This window comes from Coenobita brevimanus, chromosome 93, assembly GCF_032717465.1.
Source record: "Coenobita brevimanus isolate Jiangsu-jjx chromosome 93, ASM3271746v2, whole genome shotgun sequence".
Lineage (NCBI taxonomy): Eukaryota > Metazoa > Arthropoda > Malacostraca > Decapoda > Coenobitidae > Coenobita > Coenobita brevimanus.
In genome coordinates this window covers 44,679,067-44,697,920 of record NC_137046.1, presented here as the reverse complement: position 1 = coordinate 44,697,920, position 18,854 = coordinate 44,679,067, and the positions used below count along the sequence as shown (strand labels likewise).

At 40.0% G+C, this 18,854-nt stretch overlaps 1 protein-coding gene across 1 annotated transcript in view; it reads left to right on the top strand.

Moving 5' to 3' along the window:
• Phm (Peptidylglycine-alpha-hydroxylating monooxygenase) overlaps nt 1–18,331 on the top strand; it is a 34,643-nt gene extending 16,312 nt beyond the window's left edge. Inside the window, exons 3-9 of the mRNA XM_080282488.1 lie at nt 1,515–1,672; nt 7,565–7,697; nt 8,464–8,512; nt 13,369–13,514; nt 14,928–15,067; nt 16,170–16,219; nt 17,295–18,331. Of these exons, the coding sequence (XP_080138614.1) occupies nt 1,515–1,672; nt 7,565–7,697; nt 8,464–8,512; nt 13,369–13,514; nt 14,928–15,067; nt 16,170–16,219; nt 17,295–17,502 (884 nt within the window). The 3' untranslated portion in view covers nt 17,503–18,331. The remainder of the gene's footprint in view (nt 1–1,514; nt 1,673–7,564; nt 7,698–8,463; nt 8,513–13,368; nt 13,515–14,927; nt 15,068–16,169; nt 16,220–17,294) is intronic.
• The last annotated feature ends 523 nt before the right edge of the window (nt 18,332–18,854 follow it).

The window sequence follows — 18,854 nt, the reverse complement described above, 5'->3', positions numbered from 1 at the left end:
GCACAAAAACCATGACGTAATTTGTTTTGTTAGTTTACTCTGTTGTTACTATCATAGGCTACGGCCTTGTTTTCAGCTTATGACAGCATCACAGTGAACGGGTTAATAAACCTATACTTCCTCAGTTTGAAAAAAACTACCCCACGCCAATAATATCGTCTGTGGAGAGCAAAAGAAGAAGAAAAAAAAGTCATCGACATCTTCGGTTACCACCTACATAGGCACTGTACCCCAAAAGTAATCTAAACTCAGAATTGTGATCTTGTAAGTAAAGTAATAAGGGCGATACTGGAAACACATCAGCTTCTTATCCTACACTCCACGTCAGCCAATCTACCAGTTGTTTGTCCTGAGCCAAGTTCTCGTCTTTTAATTTGGCTCCCTAGCATCTCTTCCTTAGCGATTTATTTTTGGATACATATGGGTAATATAATTTTACACGTTATATATGCAGGGTACTGTGACACTATAATGATGTGTCTAACAAAGAAGAGGAGAGCAAGGTGTAATAAGCAAAATAAATAAACAGCTTAGGAGGAGGTGTTAGGGAACTTCCTTAACTGACGAGAATACGGTCCTGTTATCCAAGACCCGTATTATCGTGTATGTTCGTATTAACTTTTTATGCTACATTTGTATACCGGAATCATTTATATAAAGAAAGGAAGTAAATGCTGTACGGTACACATGAATATTCAAATATAATATGCATACCCAGTAGTCAGTAAAAAAAAAAGGTATCAAAATAGTCCTAAGCCATTTTATACTAGGGTACCTAGATGAATGAGAACCAGATCTGAATGTGGTAGTAATAATTTTGTATTTTCATGAACTGTAACTTCAGCCCGATTACTATTTTGGACATTATTATTATCGTGTTGTTTTTCAGTTTAGGGGAGACATTTCTAATTTTAGAGGTGACATATAGCCTTAATTAACATCGTCAGTTAGAGATCCTCCTGCCTTCAGTAAAATCGTCTGACAGTAGCAAGAATAGAATTAAAGCCATAGGACTGAAGGGGTTAAGCAGATTTTACCACTTGCCGCTTCTGCCCCTGGTTACGACAAGCAGTGTTACATCGCCCCACAAACCCAACAACCTCACTTTCCAGGCCACATCAACTCACAAGGCATGCAGCGTCTCTCTTCGTGCCACATTCTCAAAACCAACCAACTCCGCGTCATATCATCTTACCAAGCTTACATCTTCTCGCCGTGTCACATTCTCTCCAAATCAACTTCCTTCTCCGTCTCACATCATCTTAATCACCCCTACAGCTTCTCTCTACTTGTCACATCACCTGACAAAGCCTACAACGTCTTCACAGCATTACACACACACACACACACACACACACACACACACACACACACACACACACACACACACACACACATCAAATTTTTCTGCCATCGTATAAAACTAATACTTTTCCCCTGTATTACCTCACCTCAAAAAATCGACTTCATCCTCCATGTCATCTCACCTAAAATTTCTCTCTTTGCCTCCCCAGCCGCCTTCCAGCCCAACGCAAGCATGGAGACGGCCCACCACATGCTGATGTACGGGTGCGAGACGCCGGGCTCGGACAAGGAAGTGTGGAACTGCGGCGAGATGGCCCTAGCGCAGCCCGGCATCATCTCGGCCCCGGTCTGCGGCTCCGGTTCCCAGGTAGGCTCACTCATGATCTGACAGACATTCCCTCGATCTTGAATTCTGTAGATCTTGGGTTTAGTGTTTGGTCTATATCACTCAAAGCTCCACTTATCCAGGGTGAAATTTTGATTTTTGTTTTACCGTACCCCTTCTTTACGATTATTTTTTTCTGCTGTATCCTTGCTACCACCGCAAGATTTGTTTTTGCATAAGAAAGACTTAAGAAAATTTCATAATATTATCTGGCAGTAGAAGACGTAATCGTAATGAAGGGGTTGATCCATGCTTCCTGCTCCTGGTGTAGTGGATTGTGTGGAGATTTTTTTAATGGAGTTCGTAAATTTAAAGCACAAAAATTTCTAAGTCAGTTGATCAAGACAGGAGGACACTGATAGGAGTATATATTCATTAACTCCTTGAATCTGGGTGACGTTATTTTTAGTTTCTTGCTGCCACCAGATGATTGTATTCTACTTACGCAAGATCCCATGTGTGTTATAGGGTATATTAAAACCACATCTACCCCTTCCAGTCCCCAAAGTCTATATAAAAGCTGAATAAATTGGTAAGGAAATGGAAACAGTAAAATGAAAACAAAGGTCCCTGACTGAGTGAGTCGTGCTTTCACATCGTTACCGGTACGTCAACAAAAAGAATGGGAAGTACGGTACTACAGAAACACGGGTTTTGTGGCCATTCATTGTGACCAACATAAGGAAATCATTTTTATATCGGGTATTTCATTGTTTGCTGTGAACACGGCCTCAGCACACTGGATTATTAACTGTTCCTGGGGTTAGTTACTTTCAGTAGACTCCCAAAACCTGATGATTTTAGTTCATTAGTACCTACTTGTCCTCTCATATACATACCCCTCCTCGCATATAACCATAGAGACAGGCCTGTTCCCACCCATATATAGCCTACACGAGTATGTACCGAATATATATATATATATATATATATATATATATATATATGGATATAGGGGGGGGGGAACTCAGAAGAGCACAGAAGGGTGGTAGGGTACTCAGGGTGAAAGAATTACAGTGGAAAAGCTGAAAAGGCAATGGTATATGAAAATCAGCTAAAGAAAGAGGATAAGTTAGGGTTAATAAACTGGGAATGGAAGGGTATCGGTGACAAGTGAAAAACGTACAAAGAACGTTTAGTACAGTAGGCTAATTATGAATGCCAAAAGCCTGCGGGGTGTTGTAATAGTGGCAGCGAGTATAGCAATACATGTTGAAATGCAGGTGTAGAACGAGAATATTAAACTTTATATATATATATATATATATATATATATATATATATATATATATATATATATATGTATGTATGTGTGTGTGTGTGTGTGTGTGTGTGTGTGTGTGTTTGTGTATAAAATGTTAGACTAAAATCTAGGACATCTCATCTTGTCTCCGGGAGAGGCATTTGAGGTGAGGATATTTATGGTTCCCCGCCCCCGACTCCGAGGTTGGGTGTTGGGTTGTGGTTTTTGTTCTTTTTTCAACAGTAAACGTAATGCCGGTATGTAATATATACGCATGTAGTTACGAATTAACAATTACAGGAAAACGTTCTGGAGAGTATCGTATGCTGCCTTACTCTGTTACTGAAATAGCAAGACAGCATTGGGAGGTGATAAGAGGAAAGTTGTGAAGGCTACTGAAACGAAGCTGCTCACCCTCCGGGTTTTGTATCCCCCTTGGAAATACCGCCCTGTTCCACTGACACCATAGTAATTAGGTATCCACGTCATTCATAACGTGACCAGATTTCACAAACGATAAAGTGGGAGGGACAGTCAAACATCACCAGTCCGACGGGGGGGGGGGGGAGGAGAACAGTATACTGTAGATGGAGAGATATCCATAGTCAGACAGAGGCAGATTGATAGAGGGATAAGTAGGAGACTAACATAAGAATATAGAGACTATGTATCTTTTATACAGTATAAGAAATTTATCAGTAGCCTACTTACCATTAACCATCCGTACTTTTCACCAAAATTTTTTTTTGATAACCACGACGATGACTTAAATTTTGTGTAGAATTCCAAGCAAGTCTGTTTAAAATTATCTGAGTTGCCAATAAATCCTTCAGCGTTGCGATTCTGAGATTTTTCAGATGTCCACACGATATTCATCTGCGAGAACGCACGGCCATTAGGCACATTTGTTCCACGAAAGCAAAGTACAATAGTGCCACATACTGAAGCAGTCTTGACTGGCTAGTACTATCTCTGTCTCTAAAGTCAGTGAATAATTCCATTCGGCAGTGATCACATGGCAATTTCGCTGAGTTCCATTCTGCTACTTTTTCATCAGCACAAATTAATGAACTTATCAGACAGTTCAGTGCGAGACCTTTTGTTTTTGTTTTTCAGCAATAAATTATACAATTCTCTTTTCAACGGACCACTTTGGATATTGCAGCTAGTGGATATTCTCAAAGTATTGCGAATGACTAAACCACTCATCCAAGTACAGTGTATTTGTACAGTACACCATTTACTTCGTAGCCTACAGTGTACTTAGTACGCCATTTATTTACGGTACGTCTAAATATTTTGTAATTATTATTATCAGCACATTAGTTGATAACCGGCATTTTTTTTTTTCCCCTGCAAATTTTTCTCAAGTTCACGGACTGTATTCGTCACTTCCACTGCCGATTCATTAACTTCAGTATTTGCAATGATTGGTAAAACTGGGCACGTATTTTGACGAAAAATGTTTTCCAACCAAAGAAACAATTAAGTATTCAATCAACAGTAGACATTAACGTCAACCATCTTGGTTTACTGGATCCGAGCAACTGCTTGTATAGTCACAAAACCTAGGCCCTCCACGCTAAGGTTGTAGATTTAGAAATACTGTAGGATTTACTTACATCTTACCTACTCATTGACGATGCCAGCGTGGTTGCCAGGGATTACTGTTCCACGTCAACTGGCAGGAAGTCGCAAGCAGTGTGAATGGTATTATGTACTATGTGTGCTCAGCGGTCAATCTCAGGTCTCCTCAGAATGGTCATTTGACTTTCTAAATGCGTTATTAACTTCCTTTCCTTCAGCACCATCAAAATTAAAGTTAGTATTGTCACCACAAAAGGCAAGTAACTTTCCACAGAAATCATGTTTTTCAATAATATCATTCAAGTATTTCACAATATCTGTGGTTTCTAGCAGAGACTTCAACTCGTTGAGTTTCACATTGGTGTTCTCATAATTGAAAGAATCGAATTACGAAAGGAAACAGTTTAATATCGCCATGGTTTTTGAGTAATGCCCACACAGCGAGCTTTTTGCCTCTGTATATGGCTTTAAAAAAAAAAAAAAAAAAAAAAATCTTCCGGCATTCGAAAATTTAACTTTTTGGTTCACCTGAACTGTATGATTCACCAGTGCCCCTCAGCAGCAGCAGTAGTCTCATTTTAAGAATAATTTAGCAGAAGCCACAACTGTCACTCATGTATTGTGAAAGTATTCCTGTTTATATATCATCATTTACGGTTTACCAATATTTTTTCCATGCCATTTCCGTGGCAAATGCACCCTGGGGATATGGAGGGTTAATGACCCCCCTAAGGCAAGAAGTTAAACTGCGACAGATGTGTCCCAAGTGTCAACAGAAGATATAAACAGAGCAAACTTCAAACTATTCGATTTGCTGTTGTGGCTTCCACCAAGTATGTACCTACTTTTAAAGTACTGTAATCAGTAATTACCTTGATGAAGCACTGATGTCAGCGATTCGGCTCAATGATGAATGAGTAGTGAGAAGAAACTAGCACCAAGCTTAGACAGCCTTGTGACACCAAGGCATTAAAGAACGGAGGATAATTATTTCAGACGCAGAACATGTGGAGTCAGAACAGAAAATTCGGCTCAATTTAAATGTCCAAGTTGGTAATTAAATTACAGGCTGAAGTCGGTTTTAGATTTGTCATTGCATCACTCGGTTTTCTTTGTTATAATTAGGTATTTAAGCTGCGGTTGTACATTGAGCATACACTTTCTTTTTTACGTTTTCACTTATAATAGGAGTAGAATGATGGTCCTGATACGGCATATCGCGTAACATCCAACTTGTGTCAACAGCCGAGTAAAACTAAACACTGACCGGCACGTGTCGGTATGAAGTAAAGTTGCACCTAATCAAACGAGTATTTGTCAATCATAGATATCATATAATGTCAGCATTCCCCTCCACCTCCTCTTCCTCATCCTCATCCCAGATACCCGCTTCCTGCATCAAACTATCCCTACTCATGCTTCTGCTGTCCGTCCAACACCTTTTCACTAGAACAACCTTGTTTCCCTATTTCCTTGCTCTTGGCGAAGCCAAATGGTGGGGATGGAGGTGGGGCTCAATACCACAATGGGGGCAGGAGAGCTCAGTGGTAGAGCGTCCGACTCGGGACCGGGGGTCGAGAGTTCAAACCACGCCCGGTAGCTGCCATGCTGACCGCTGGGAGGGGTTGCGCCCTCCTGTCACCTATCAAGGCTATATGATCTAACAAAGTCTAGCTCACGGGAATATTTTTTCAGTACCACACATTGGGCAATGGGTAGGCCAGTGGGGGACCAAGAGTCAGAACTCCCCCCCCCCTTCTCTCATAGCTATGCCTCTGCCCACTTCTGTTACCACTATCCCTTCGTGGAAATTTATCATCCCTTCCCACTCTCTCATTTCTGTTGGCAAGTCGACTCCTCGTCATTGTCCTGACCTAGCCATAAAGCCTCACAGTGACTCTCGTCCTTAGGATCCACCACTTCTGTGTCTTCCTGGGGAGCAGGATGGTTCAGTTGTAGAGCATTTGACTTGAGATTGCGAGGTCGAGAATTCGCGCCCCGCCCAGGCAGCTGCCTTGCTGGGAGAGGTGGTGCTCTTCCATCACCCTAGCAGGGCTATATGATCCATCAAGGTCTAGCACGGGGGAATAATCCCTACTGTGTCTTCCACACTACCCCACCCTCTGTGCTCACACATTATACTTCTCAACCTCTTGGATCCTGCCATGAAGCTCTTTCAGGAATTAGGGGCCATGAAAATAATCAGATTAGTTTACATCATTAATACAGTAAAATGCTTGGGAGATACCCTATCATACCTTATCAACAAGGGTGTAGTTGTAGCCCCAAGTTTATCTTAAAAGTAAACATGGCTGGCTACAGTGTAAAGTTGCCCTTCTCCTGTAGTCCACCATCCCCCATTTGAGGAATATGGAGGGAGCTGAGAAGTTTCTATAACCAGGCAGAAGAGCCACCAAATCTAAGAAGCACTGAAAAAGTAAAGGGTAATAAATGTAACTGATGAGAAGACGGAAAAGAAAGGTGTTGATTGGAGAAAGGGAATTTGGTGCATATGAGGGATGAAGTGAGTGAGAATAGTTGACAAAAAGGGAGAGTTGATAGGAATATCTTAGGGTGGAACTGTTTGTGCAGCACTGCTGATAGCATTAAAGCTTAATGAATTATTATCAGTCCAGAGACTGAATGTGCTGTGTCCACTCTGACAAAGCAACCACGTGAAAGGATGTAAAGCCTCGGTGTTCGAAATTGTAGTGGGAAAATGTAGGTCAATATAATTTGCTTGATGAGCAGTTTCATCAAGTTATATAACCATTACTTATGAATAACACGCTCCATGATTGTGGCAGTGTAAGCTATATATGGCTACCTGCTAGTATTTAAACTCATCAGTACAATGACATCTCATTTTGTATTTGTAACAACAGACAATTTCATTTATCATTGGTGGGTGACCCCATAGTGAAGGGATAAAAATAATCCTCAATGAATCCCTTCAGTTATTTGTAATATGTCCGTTGATGATTTTTCTTTTTTTCAATCCAGAGAATACGTATCAGAGGGGTTAATATGGTAATTTCCAACAGGTGATCTACGCCTGGGCCCGAGACGCCCCCAAATTGGTGCTGCCCGAAGGAGTGGCCTTCAGGGTAGGGGGCAAGACTTCCATCCAGTACATTGTACTTCAAGTCCACTATGCCTCTGTCGAGAAGTTCAAGGGTGAGAATCATTTTATGTATCTTAAAGTTAAGACAAACTATACCACATTACTCATATAATGCAATTATTTCAACCTTCACATTTGTCCAAATACATGTTGTATATGGAGTATTTCATCAGTATATAACACCATTTTGTATTTATGCAGTACCCAGTACTGTAATGTTACTCTGCTTGTCAAAGATTATTCAGAATATGTTTGCATTAAAAAGACATTAACTAATCATAATCATCAGTGTACTGGGAGGCATTTCACTGGGGAGGGGAGGAAGGAATTTCCCCAGAAAATGCTCAAAGCTGTCTTGCTCTCCAAATAATTACTGCTAAATATGCATAGTATACAAATTTATAACTATATATAAAGATAATTAGGTGTAAGTAATTTATTTGCTTACAATCTCACATTCAGATTTGTACTCGCATGGAAACTGAAAGTTAGTACTGTAATGAATATGTGTCAGAACAAGCCAAAAACAATTACCGATAAATCATTTTACCCTTACATATTATGGAGAAAACATTCTTAATAATGCAAGGATTCAGATAGCCATAATCAGAATTTTTTTTTTTTCATATGTACCAATACCTCATCAGAAAGATCTGCCCTGAAAAATCAGTTTTTGCCCTGAAAAAGATACATTTTCCTAGTTCTGGAGGGGCAAAGTCTCCCCTGGACCCTCACCTTATATACCTATGACCATATTAGATACCTTGTCAGCTAACCTCAACACTGGCATAGCATACTAACAAATCCCTTACATTACAGATGGATCCACAGATGACTCAGGAGTGTTTGTCTACTACACTGAGACCCCGTGAGTTAAAATTTTACGTTCCAAAAGTCCCATTCCCCATCTTTACTATTATAATATACTGTGTGTGTGTGTGTGTGTGTGTGTGTGTGTGTGTGTGTGTGTGTGTGTGTGTGTGAACTTGCTGAGTCATTGTGCTACTATTGACTTATGAGAGACTACTCTGGGTGAGTACAGAGTAGGTAAATATTGTATGTTGGGTGGTGGGTGGGCAGATAGGGGGGAAATAGGTCCATGTGGAAAAATGGGTGTATAGGGGAATAAATTCTGAAATGGGTACAAGTAGAAACAGGTCCAGTGGGTGAAAACACGTTCCTGGGAGAAAATAGGTCCATGCATGGGGGTCATCATTTCCCCATTGGGAAAATATAGGTCCTTGTTGAAAGTAGGTCCAAGTAACTAAACAGGTTCATGGAAGAAAAATAGCCTATGGTGAAAATAAGTTCATGGTGGAAAGCAGGTCCATGAGAGAAAATAGGTTAATAGGGAAAGATAGGTGCATGGGGAAAACATTTCAGTTAGGCCCATATAGGAAAACAGGTCAAAGGGGAAGGTTGGTCCATGATGGAGAATATGTCATTGAAGGAACTGGTCCCTGGTAGAAAATGGTAGGTCAGAGTTAACCCCTAGAGGTTATAACTGGAGATAGTGTTATGTGTTAGTTGTTAAAAATCAGTTTCAGGACAGTACTGTATTAGGGTTCTGCATTATACTTATTCCTCTAGTAATTGATTAATTCACTCATTGAAAGTTTGAAGGAATGTATGTGGACTGTGTAGGTTGAATAATGTGAAAAATGCAAAGTTCATAATACTGTACTGTAATGTGGGGTAATGAAGTCTATTTGATTTATGAAAAGAGTAGATGGTGTGCTCCCACAGAAGAATGGATGCAGTTGGGTGATAAAAAAGGGTATGCTGTATGCCATGTGTGAATGAGTTTGAGGGTAGAAATTAGAAGGATGTGAGGGAGGCCAAGAAGAATGTGGATGAATAATGTTAGTGAATGTGTGAAATAAGTGAGGTATGGAAACTGAGAAACAAGGAATTTATGGAGATCAGAAATGAGTGGATGATGTACAGTATGTACAGTAATGCTCATAACAAGGGTTGCACTTCATTTTTAACCTGACAGTCGATGGAACAGTTCTCTCCTGAGGGTATTATGAGATACAGTTTTGCAAAGACTGTCTGGCCTGTGAGGAGCCAAGAATTTCAAAGGTTTCAGTGATGAGACAATAAACCTGAGGCCTATTTTTGCTGGGCAGTCTGTTGAGAGTTCTCCTACATTCTTTTAGACTTTTCTGCTCCTGTTTCTGGATCACTCCCACCCCATTTAAGTGGGAGAGGGGATTAAGATGATTGTGATGGCATTTGAAAGTCAGATGGAATAAGTATGGAAATGGATATAAGTGAAATGATTATATTTTTGCAGGTAGGTGATAGCAACTATCATCCACTCACTTGATATAGTGCTTCCTGCTCCTTCCTTCACCTTTATCATTCTTTTTCTATGTCTGCCCTCCTCTTTTCCTACTTCACCCTTTCCTTCCTGTCACTTTTTTGTTACTCTTCTTTCCACTTCAGGTGGCTCTACATTGAATAACAAGCCTAATTGTTTCCTGTAATGCAGGAAACTATTTTCAGCACTGGCTGGTAACCATATAAACAAATAACAGGGGTATGTGGAGCCTGCTATGATGCTCCAGTTTACTAGGTGGAGAGATGCAAATGTAGCATCCATCTAGGAACCAAACCTCCACATTCATCCCCCTGCCTCACTGCTGTGAGGAACTGTCAACCGCAAGGGAACATACCCATATCCCTGACCGCCTTGGAGAGAGCTCCAACATACTTGACGTCTTCCTTACAGCTAATCCTTCTGCTTACACTGTTAATCTTTTTCTCTCCATTGGGCTCCTCCGATCATAACCTTGTTACTTTAACCTGTCCTTTTGCTCCAGTATGGCCTGCGGACCCTCCAAAGAAACGTTGTCTGTGGCACTTTGGAGTTGCGGATTGGGAGGTCCTCAGGCAGTACTTCTTTGATTTTCCCTGGAATTATTATTGCTTCCATGGCCAGAAGCCATCTGAGTGTGCCTTGCACATTACAGAGGTTATTCTCTCAGGCATGGAAGCTAACATTCCTTTCTCATATCCTTTGACTAATGCAAGAAAGCCTTGGTTTAGTCACACTTGTTCTAATGCTGTCTGCAACAAGAGAGGGCCTATGAAAGGTTACTGGAGCAAACCCACCCCTTAATCACATCTTTTTTATGTTTCTGCCCGGAATCGTGGTAAATCTGTTCTTCGCTCTGCTAAAAATAATTTCATCCGTACTAAATAATCTCTACTCTCCAACTCAAATTCTACCCGCTCCTTCTGGCACCTTGCCAAAAAAACTTTCTAACATCTTTACCTCATCATCCTTCACTCCTCTTTTCTACTCTGATGGCTCTGTAGCTATTTTTTCTACTGATAAAGCTGATCTGTTTGCTCAGACTTTCTCCTCCAATTCCACCTTAGACGATTCCGGTGCTGTTCCTCCCTCACTTCCCCCCTCTGACTTCCTCATGGCTGATATTAAAATTTCTTCAGCTGATGTATTTTCTGCCATCACTGGCCTCAATACCAACAAGGCATATGGGCCTGATTGAGTCCTTCCTATTGTCCTCAAGAACTGTGCGTCTGTGCTTACACCCTGCCTAGGTAAACTCTTTCGCCTTTGTCTTTCAACTTGTACCTTTCCTTCTTGCTGGAAGTTTGCTCTCATTCAGTCAGTCCCAAAGAAGGGTGATCATTCCCAACCCTCTAACTGTCATCCAATTGCTTTAACATCCTTTGTCTCTAAAGTTTTTTAGTTGATTCTTAACAGAAAAATTTTAAAGCATCTTTCTTATTACAACCTTCTTTCTGATCGTCAGTATGGGTTCCATCAGAGACTCTCCGCTGGCGATCTTCTCCCCTACCTTTCAGACTCCTGGTCATCCTCCTTTTGGAACTTTGGCGAAAGCTTTGCCATTGCACTTAACATCTCAAAGGCTTTTGATCGAGTCTGGCATAAATCTTTAATTTCCGAACTGCCCTCTTATGATTTCTATCCTTCTATCTGTGCCTTCATCTATAGCTTTCTTTATGGCCATTCTATAGCTGCTGTTGTAGACGGCCATTGTTCCTCTCCTAGATCTATCAACAGTGGTGTTCCTTAGGGCTCTGTCCTATCACCAACTCTCTTCCTTTTATTCATCAGTGATCTTCTAAGCTGTACATCTAATCCTATCCACTCATACGCTGATGATTCCACCCTTCACCTTTCCATTTGGGTCCCGCAATGTCCATCTTAGCAGTTATTTCAACAAACAAGGGATGAGGCTATGGCACACATAATGTCTGACTTGGCTCATATCTCTGACTGGGGTAAAAATAATCTTGTTGTTTTTAATGCATCAAAGACTCAGTTTATACACCTATCAGCCCATCAGAATCTTCCACAGGAGTACCCACTAATGTTTAATAATATCCAGCTCAATCTTGCATCATCCTTGAACATGATTGGGGTTTCATTCACACGGGACTTATCTTGGAAAGATCATATTGCATCTCTTGTAAAATCTGCATCCAAGAGATTAGGTGTGCTAAGCCGACTCTGTGCCTTCTTTACCCCTGCACAGTTGTTGACTTTATACTCTGGTTTTATTCACCCCTGTTTAGGGTACAACTTTCATGTGTAGGAAGGCTCCTCACATACAGCACTCTCAATAGGGTGGAGTCAAAGGCTATTCGTCTCATCAACTATCCTCCTCCTACTGGCTCCCTTCAGCCTTTGTCTCTTCACCGCACTGTTGCATCTTTATCTCTTTTCTGTCGCTACTTCAATGGTCACTGCTTCTCTGAACTGTCAGCTTGCATCCCTCCACCTCTACGGCAGGTGCGTAGCACCCATCTAGCAACAAACTCTCATCCCTTTGCTGTCCAACTTTCTAATGCAAGAGTTAACCAGTACTCCCAGTCCTTCATTTATGCAACAGGTGAACTCTGGAACTATCTCCCTCTGTCTGTATTTCCTACTTCCTATGATCTCCAGTCTTTCAAACACAGTGTGTCCAGGCATTTCAAAATGATCGGATCTTGAACTTGGCTCTCTTTTGTATTGTTTTTTGTTTTATTCTTGTAAGGAACGTTCATGCGGGCTCGGTCTTTGGTTCCTTCTTCCTCGCATAAAAAAAAAAGGTTAGCTGCACGGTATGACCCTGGAGGGGCAGTTACTTGCTTGCCATTGATGGGTCTGCTCAACAAGACAGACTGGAGTTAATCAGCAATAACAGCCATAAATTTTTTTCCAGTAGTAGGGTCAATATGTCTGTGCAAATGGTTGATATCCACTGATAATTATATTCTCCTTGAGACACCTTAAGTATATACTGTACCACACTTTAATTTTTGCATTCCCTTAACCCACCCTTCATTTCAGTAATGCATATTCAGTCTACACATCTACTGTTCTCTTAACTCAGTCACTCTTGATTTCAGTGACTGCTGAGTCCATCCACAGTCACTTTCATTATTTTTATTAATTTATTTATTATATTTATTTTTATGTGTTCAACTTTGGACATGGACTTCACAGCCTGTTCCCAAGGTCCAGTAGTCCTACATACCATACACTTCCACATGTCAGTGATCCTCTTGTGACTTTAGTATCTGTTTAATTTCTCCACTCTTGATATTAGTGCTTACTTAATCTATTTACACACTTCATTAATCAGTCCTCCTCTGATATCAGTACAGTACCTACATAATCTCTTAATTATTGATGTCAGTACCTGCATAATCTATCAACTCATTCATCATTATTTGCAGGCAACCTAAGTCAGCAGGTGTGCTACTGTTGGGTACCGGAGGCCGCATCAACCCAAAGAGTGTGGAGTATATGGAGACAGCCTGCACCATAGATGAGAACAAGGTCATCCATCCCTTCGCCTTCCGCACCCATACTCATGCCCTCGGTTGGTTTCACTGGAAGTTGTACAGTATGTGAGAATGATTCTGTTAGTAGTGAATACTTCTGGTAAACTTACCACAGTATTTCGCATATATGGCATATTACTTGGAGGAGGGAGGATTTCTCAGTGATTATGCTTGATAGCCATGTCAAAACTTGTAAGGGTTGAACAAAAATTTGAATTATTTTCAAATATTGTATAACTGATATGTACACCCTCCCAAAAAAAGTATTGGCACTCTTACAGCACGTATCATTCTGAAACATGGATGAAGCATTGTGATATCTGGGGCATCCTGTAATTATTAGTGCAGATATTATATTTCGTAATTATTGGAACTTAAACGTGCAAAAAGCTTCATTTACTGGTTGGTATATGTTTTGAGGCACCACATTTATAGACTCATGTGTGTCTGCAGAAGTTGCTCATTTTCACAACTATCGCACCCAACGGTGCCGATACTCTTTTGGGAGACTGTACCTTGAATGTCTTATTTTTGTAACCTATCAGAGATTAACAGTTATAAACTGTTCATGCTTTGTGAAGATTTCATAGGAATAGGCCTGCGTGTATCCTACTGTAGAGCTTTATAAGTGAGCTCTAATACAATAACTTATGTATCTTAAAGAAGCTAAACATAGAGCATATACTTAACTTTATCTACTTACTGCATATGATCTGATCTAACAGATGCAGTCCTTTTCCATCACAGTAATGCATTACTAGAACTCTTCAGTCAGAGGCAACACAGAAGCCATTATTTTCTCAATCTAATCAACATGAAAAATAAAGGTTAATACAGGTATATCTTTACGTGATGTGGCATCAGTGTACAGAACAAAATAATACTAAATTCTTATAAAATTTTCGGACCTCATCTTGACTCCTCCAGTCCGATGATGTCATGCTGCACTTTGTTCTTGCAATTTACAGACAGCTTTATTCAGCATATGAAAGACTTTTTGTGTCCAAAGGATGAATGAAGACTAAATAACCCCTCCAGATGAAAAAAAATCTCTTTAGCTAGGTAAAATCATCTGTATACATAAAAATGCAAAATGTTTGCATCGAAGGGCTGAAAAGGCTATGAGCAGGCCTAGTATCAGTCAGACCTCACCACAGCTAGCGATGACTTTTTTCTTCCTTCTTTTCCTAAATCACGGGTTCAGTGACAAGCAAGATGAGGTTGAATAAAGAAGGGTCAGTGGAGGGAATGGCAAGATAGCGTTATAGTATAAATGTATGGTGTAAGTTATTGGGAATTTTTAATTTGGTGTTTGACTTGTTTTCAAGGTATCCATACCTTACTGTATGTATATAAATATACCCTGGTGACCTGGAGATCTTGTATGTGTTTTAGATTGTCAAAATCAAGCAAAAATCTAGTGATTATCCAGTATATCCCACCGTCACCAGGCCGTGTGGTGTCAGGGTACAAGGTGACGCGTGACAGCCCCTACGACCGCTGGGAACTGATTGGCAAGAGAGACCCACAACTACCCCAGATGTTCTACCCGGTGGCCAATGACCTTGTGATTCGTAGGGGCGACACTGTGGTGCGTGTGATGATATTAGATATTACAGTACTGTATTTATAAACTAACTCTCTCTCTCTCTCTCTCTCTCTCTCTCTCTTTGTTCATGCACCTCAGAAACATGGTGCTATAGTTACCATGTACTGTTCAGTACTAGTATTATAATGACACTAGCATTAGATATGTGCTACTGAAGTACTGTATAAGTAAGAGACTTGTGAAGTGATGATATGAAATGGCACACCTCAGAGGTGGGTAAAGGAGGTTGAGTTCAAGACACGAAGATACAATATAAGGTCCATGGCTTGGCTTCACAGTACAGTTGAGTATGGGTCTTGTTTATGCTGTTCTGCTCATTACAGTACTGTATGTGGGTTTTTAACTTCATTAGAGAAAATAAGATAATGTTTATATATCACGTAGCCGAAATGACTAATTTGGGGGCGATAAATTATTTACTTGTACAGTAGTACCTTTTTTCATTACAGCTCCATTTATGGAGAATTCTTTGGTTTACTGAAATAACAATTAAATATTTAGCAATCAGTGAGAGAGCTAGTGACCCCACTTTCCAGTACTTCTCCTGCAAGGAGGCCTGTAGTCAGTGTGGCAGATTGTGCACCTGGATCTTCTCCCCCCCTCCCCCTCCCCCTTTTTTTTCTTTTTTTTTTCTTTTTTTTAATGACTTCACGGGAGAAAATAGTGCCATGCTGTTTCCTGCCTATTCTACTTGAATGGTTGAAATAAATTTCGAATGGTAAGATGAAATACTGTAACCAGTGCAACATTATTTTAGGTTTTTCTTTTGTATAAATATAACAGTACAGTACTAGACACCCTCGGGGCTTTGTGATACAACTCTCAAGTCAGAGAATGATGTGTACAGCATTTGCACTGTGGTTCAGATTCAAGTGTTAATGATGTAATTACCGCAGGCATATATGATTGAATGGTCAGGTACGTGGTAACCAAAACTTGGGCCCTCTTATGCCCCTGGCCCTGCAGTGTCTCTCCATGGGTAATATGGATCAGGTGTTGCCATTATATTTTTTAGCACTGCATTTTTTTAATATAAATCAGTGCATGACCTGTGCAATTACACAACTTATTTTTTCTTTTGCAGGCAGCAAGGTGCACCATGCAAAGTGATAGGGATCGTATCACAAGAATTGGGTAAGTTGTTGAGTCATGTATGAGGCTCTGGTGTTACATTAACTGTAGTCATTACTGTAATTTGTGTACCATACCTCCTGTTATACTCTATTTATTTAAGGTATTTTATTAGTGAATGTTGCCCATATTATATTACTTCATTGATATGCAAATGATTTCATTTGTAGTTTCAGTGTTACCTGTATTTGACTTTTTTGTGTTTCTTACATAAAAGGTATGCATGAATTCACCAGTTTTAGCTTTTTTGACATTTGCATGCTGCATAACTCACATCAGTGTTGGCTTTCTCAATCTTTTGCCTTTCTGCATTCGGCCTGAAAAAGTAAGTGCCATTGGTAAATTCCAGATGATTCATTGCTGTATGTTGCAAGCAGGTTTATATTTGCACCACATTTCTTTTCAGCATTTGGCTGCGCAGGTTGCTTGGTATTTCTTTTCCCTTAAGACAGTGTCTAAACAAGACTGGGTGTCTTGCAGTTCTGGTTACGGTAGCTCAGGAAGTGGTTTCTGTTGCTTGTAGGTGTGGACAGTCATGAGTTGCTTTGCATTGTCATTATTATCTTCTCCACTTTGATACTAATATTTTACATGTGCATATCTCGACAGGTTCAAAGCACCTTAATAGTTTTCAAGAAATTTCCATTTTACTAGCCTAACCCATTTCTTACTGCATGTGGTACACATCATATTCAGTGTCTAAAGATGGTATGATCACTGTTAGCTGCTTACTGTATAGTTCAAAGTAATGCAACTTTCGGTACAATCCACGATCACTTTTTGCGAGTCCTTTGAACTCACCCCTCCAGACTGTGAACAACTCGTCCCTTTGTGCAATATTCCATACCATGGAAAAAAATTCAGCAACCAGAAGTGAAAACAACACCTCTCCTCTCATTCATCAGTTTTCTCCATATAATTTATCATGTACACTACTTCACTATCACGTAAACTCACACATTTCCCCTTGTTCATCCCAGCCTTATTCCATATCCTTCCTGATCATACTTCCTTGTTGTCATTCCTTTTACAATCTTATCTTACAAGAACTTTGCACTCCCCTCCCCCTCCCCCACAGCTCCACTAACGAGGACGAGATGTGTAACTTCTACATGATGTACTGGACAGAAAGTTCAGTGCTCAAGAAGAAGTCATGCTTCTCCCTTGGCCCTCCATTCTACTACTGGACACGGGATGGTCTTAATAGCATCCCAGACAGAGATGCTTCATCCCTACCTGTTGGAAAATCAGCCAGAGAACAAGGAATTGAATCTCACCAGATATAGCGATCCTCTTCACTTCATTCATTTTGACTGCACTGTGTGCTAAAGTATTTGTTAATACAAGAATCTGTTGAAAAAAAAAATGCAAGTACAGAGTCTGTACTTGAAACATCAGAGGGTATATACACTGGCATCTTCTTAAGATTAATGGTGGTTAACAAGCTGTCACAAACTAGTATTGCTGCAAACTTCACCATTCTTACAGACCAATTTTACTGCAAATGTCAACGATCATTATTTTCTGCAAAATCTCATACATTTACATGCCAGCAGGAACAAAATAAGTATGGCTGGAAAAGAGATGCATCAAGCAAAATGATTCCTGAAAAAGATAATTTAAGACAGCTTTATGGTCTCTCCTGACACTGTTACTGTATTGTTTGTAGTGTTTTTAGTTGATTTTTATGCTTACCTAAAAAGCATTTTATGTTATTTATTAAAGATTCTTTTTAATTACGTTTTTTTCTTTCCTGTTTGCATACATCTCTCATTTTGTCTGTTACATATGTTCTTTTTTATTTTGTCATCCTTTGAATGTCTCAACTTGTTGTGTGTCTTACACTGACTCATCACTGTGTTACTCACCTTGTTATAGCCTGCTTGAACAAGCACAGAAATGTACACGAGTGTCACCAACTTTTGAAGTAAATAAAACTGTTTAAGAAAGTGAATGCTAACACTAGTAACTTTCCCCACTGATGGGTACCAAGAGCGACAGGTGCTGATGAGATGTGCAATTTCTATATGATGTACTGGACGGAGGGTGGCAACGACTCCCTGTTGAAGCGCAAGTACTGTTTTTCCTCTGGACCCCCTGGCTACTACTGGCGCACTGACAAGAAATTTAAAAACTGGCCAAAAAGGGAACTGGAAAAGGAGAAGAAAGCAGATCCTAAGAGCAGGAGGAAATGAGTATGAGTCAAGATCTGCAGAAGTGATTTTTAATCTGACCCTTATAGTAAGAGGGAAATACAGCAGTGTTATCACAGAGGGCAACAAGTTTTAACATTCATATGTGATGCATGTGAAACTTCTAGCTAATGTAAATATGAAACATTGTAAGCATACATAAGCATTTCAGTTTTGATGAACTAAACAGGGATTTCTATTGTTCCTGTACTTGCAACTTTCAAATGCAACTGTAAAGTACTTATTTCAGTACACTATTTATAACATTAGTCTCCTTGTTTATGGAAAACATGTTCTTAATTTACGTAGCTTTCACAGCTGGCTATCCTCACTGTTTATATACTGTACATTTACTTTTATTATTACACAGTAAATGAATATCCTGCTTGCTAAATTAAATAAAAATTACTGCACTTGTTTACAACCCAACCTATTGAACCTGTCAC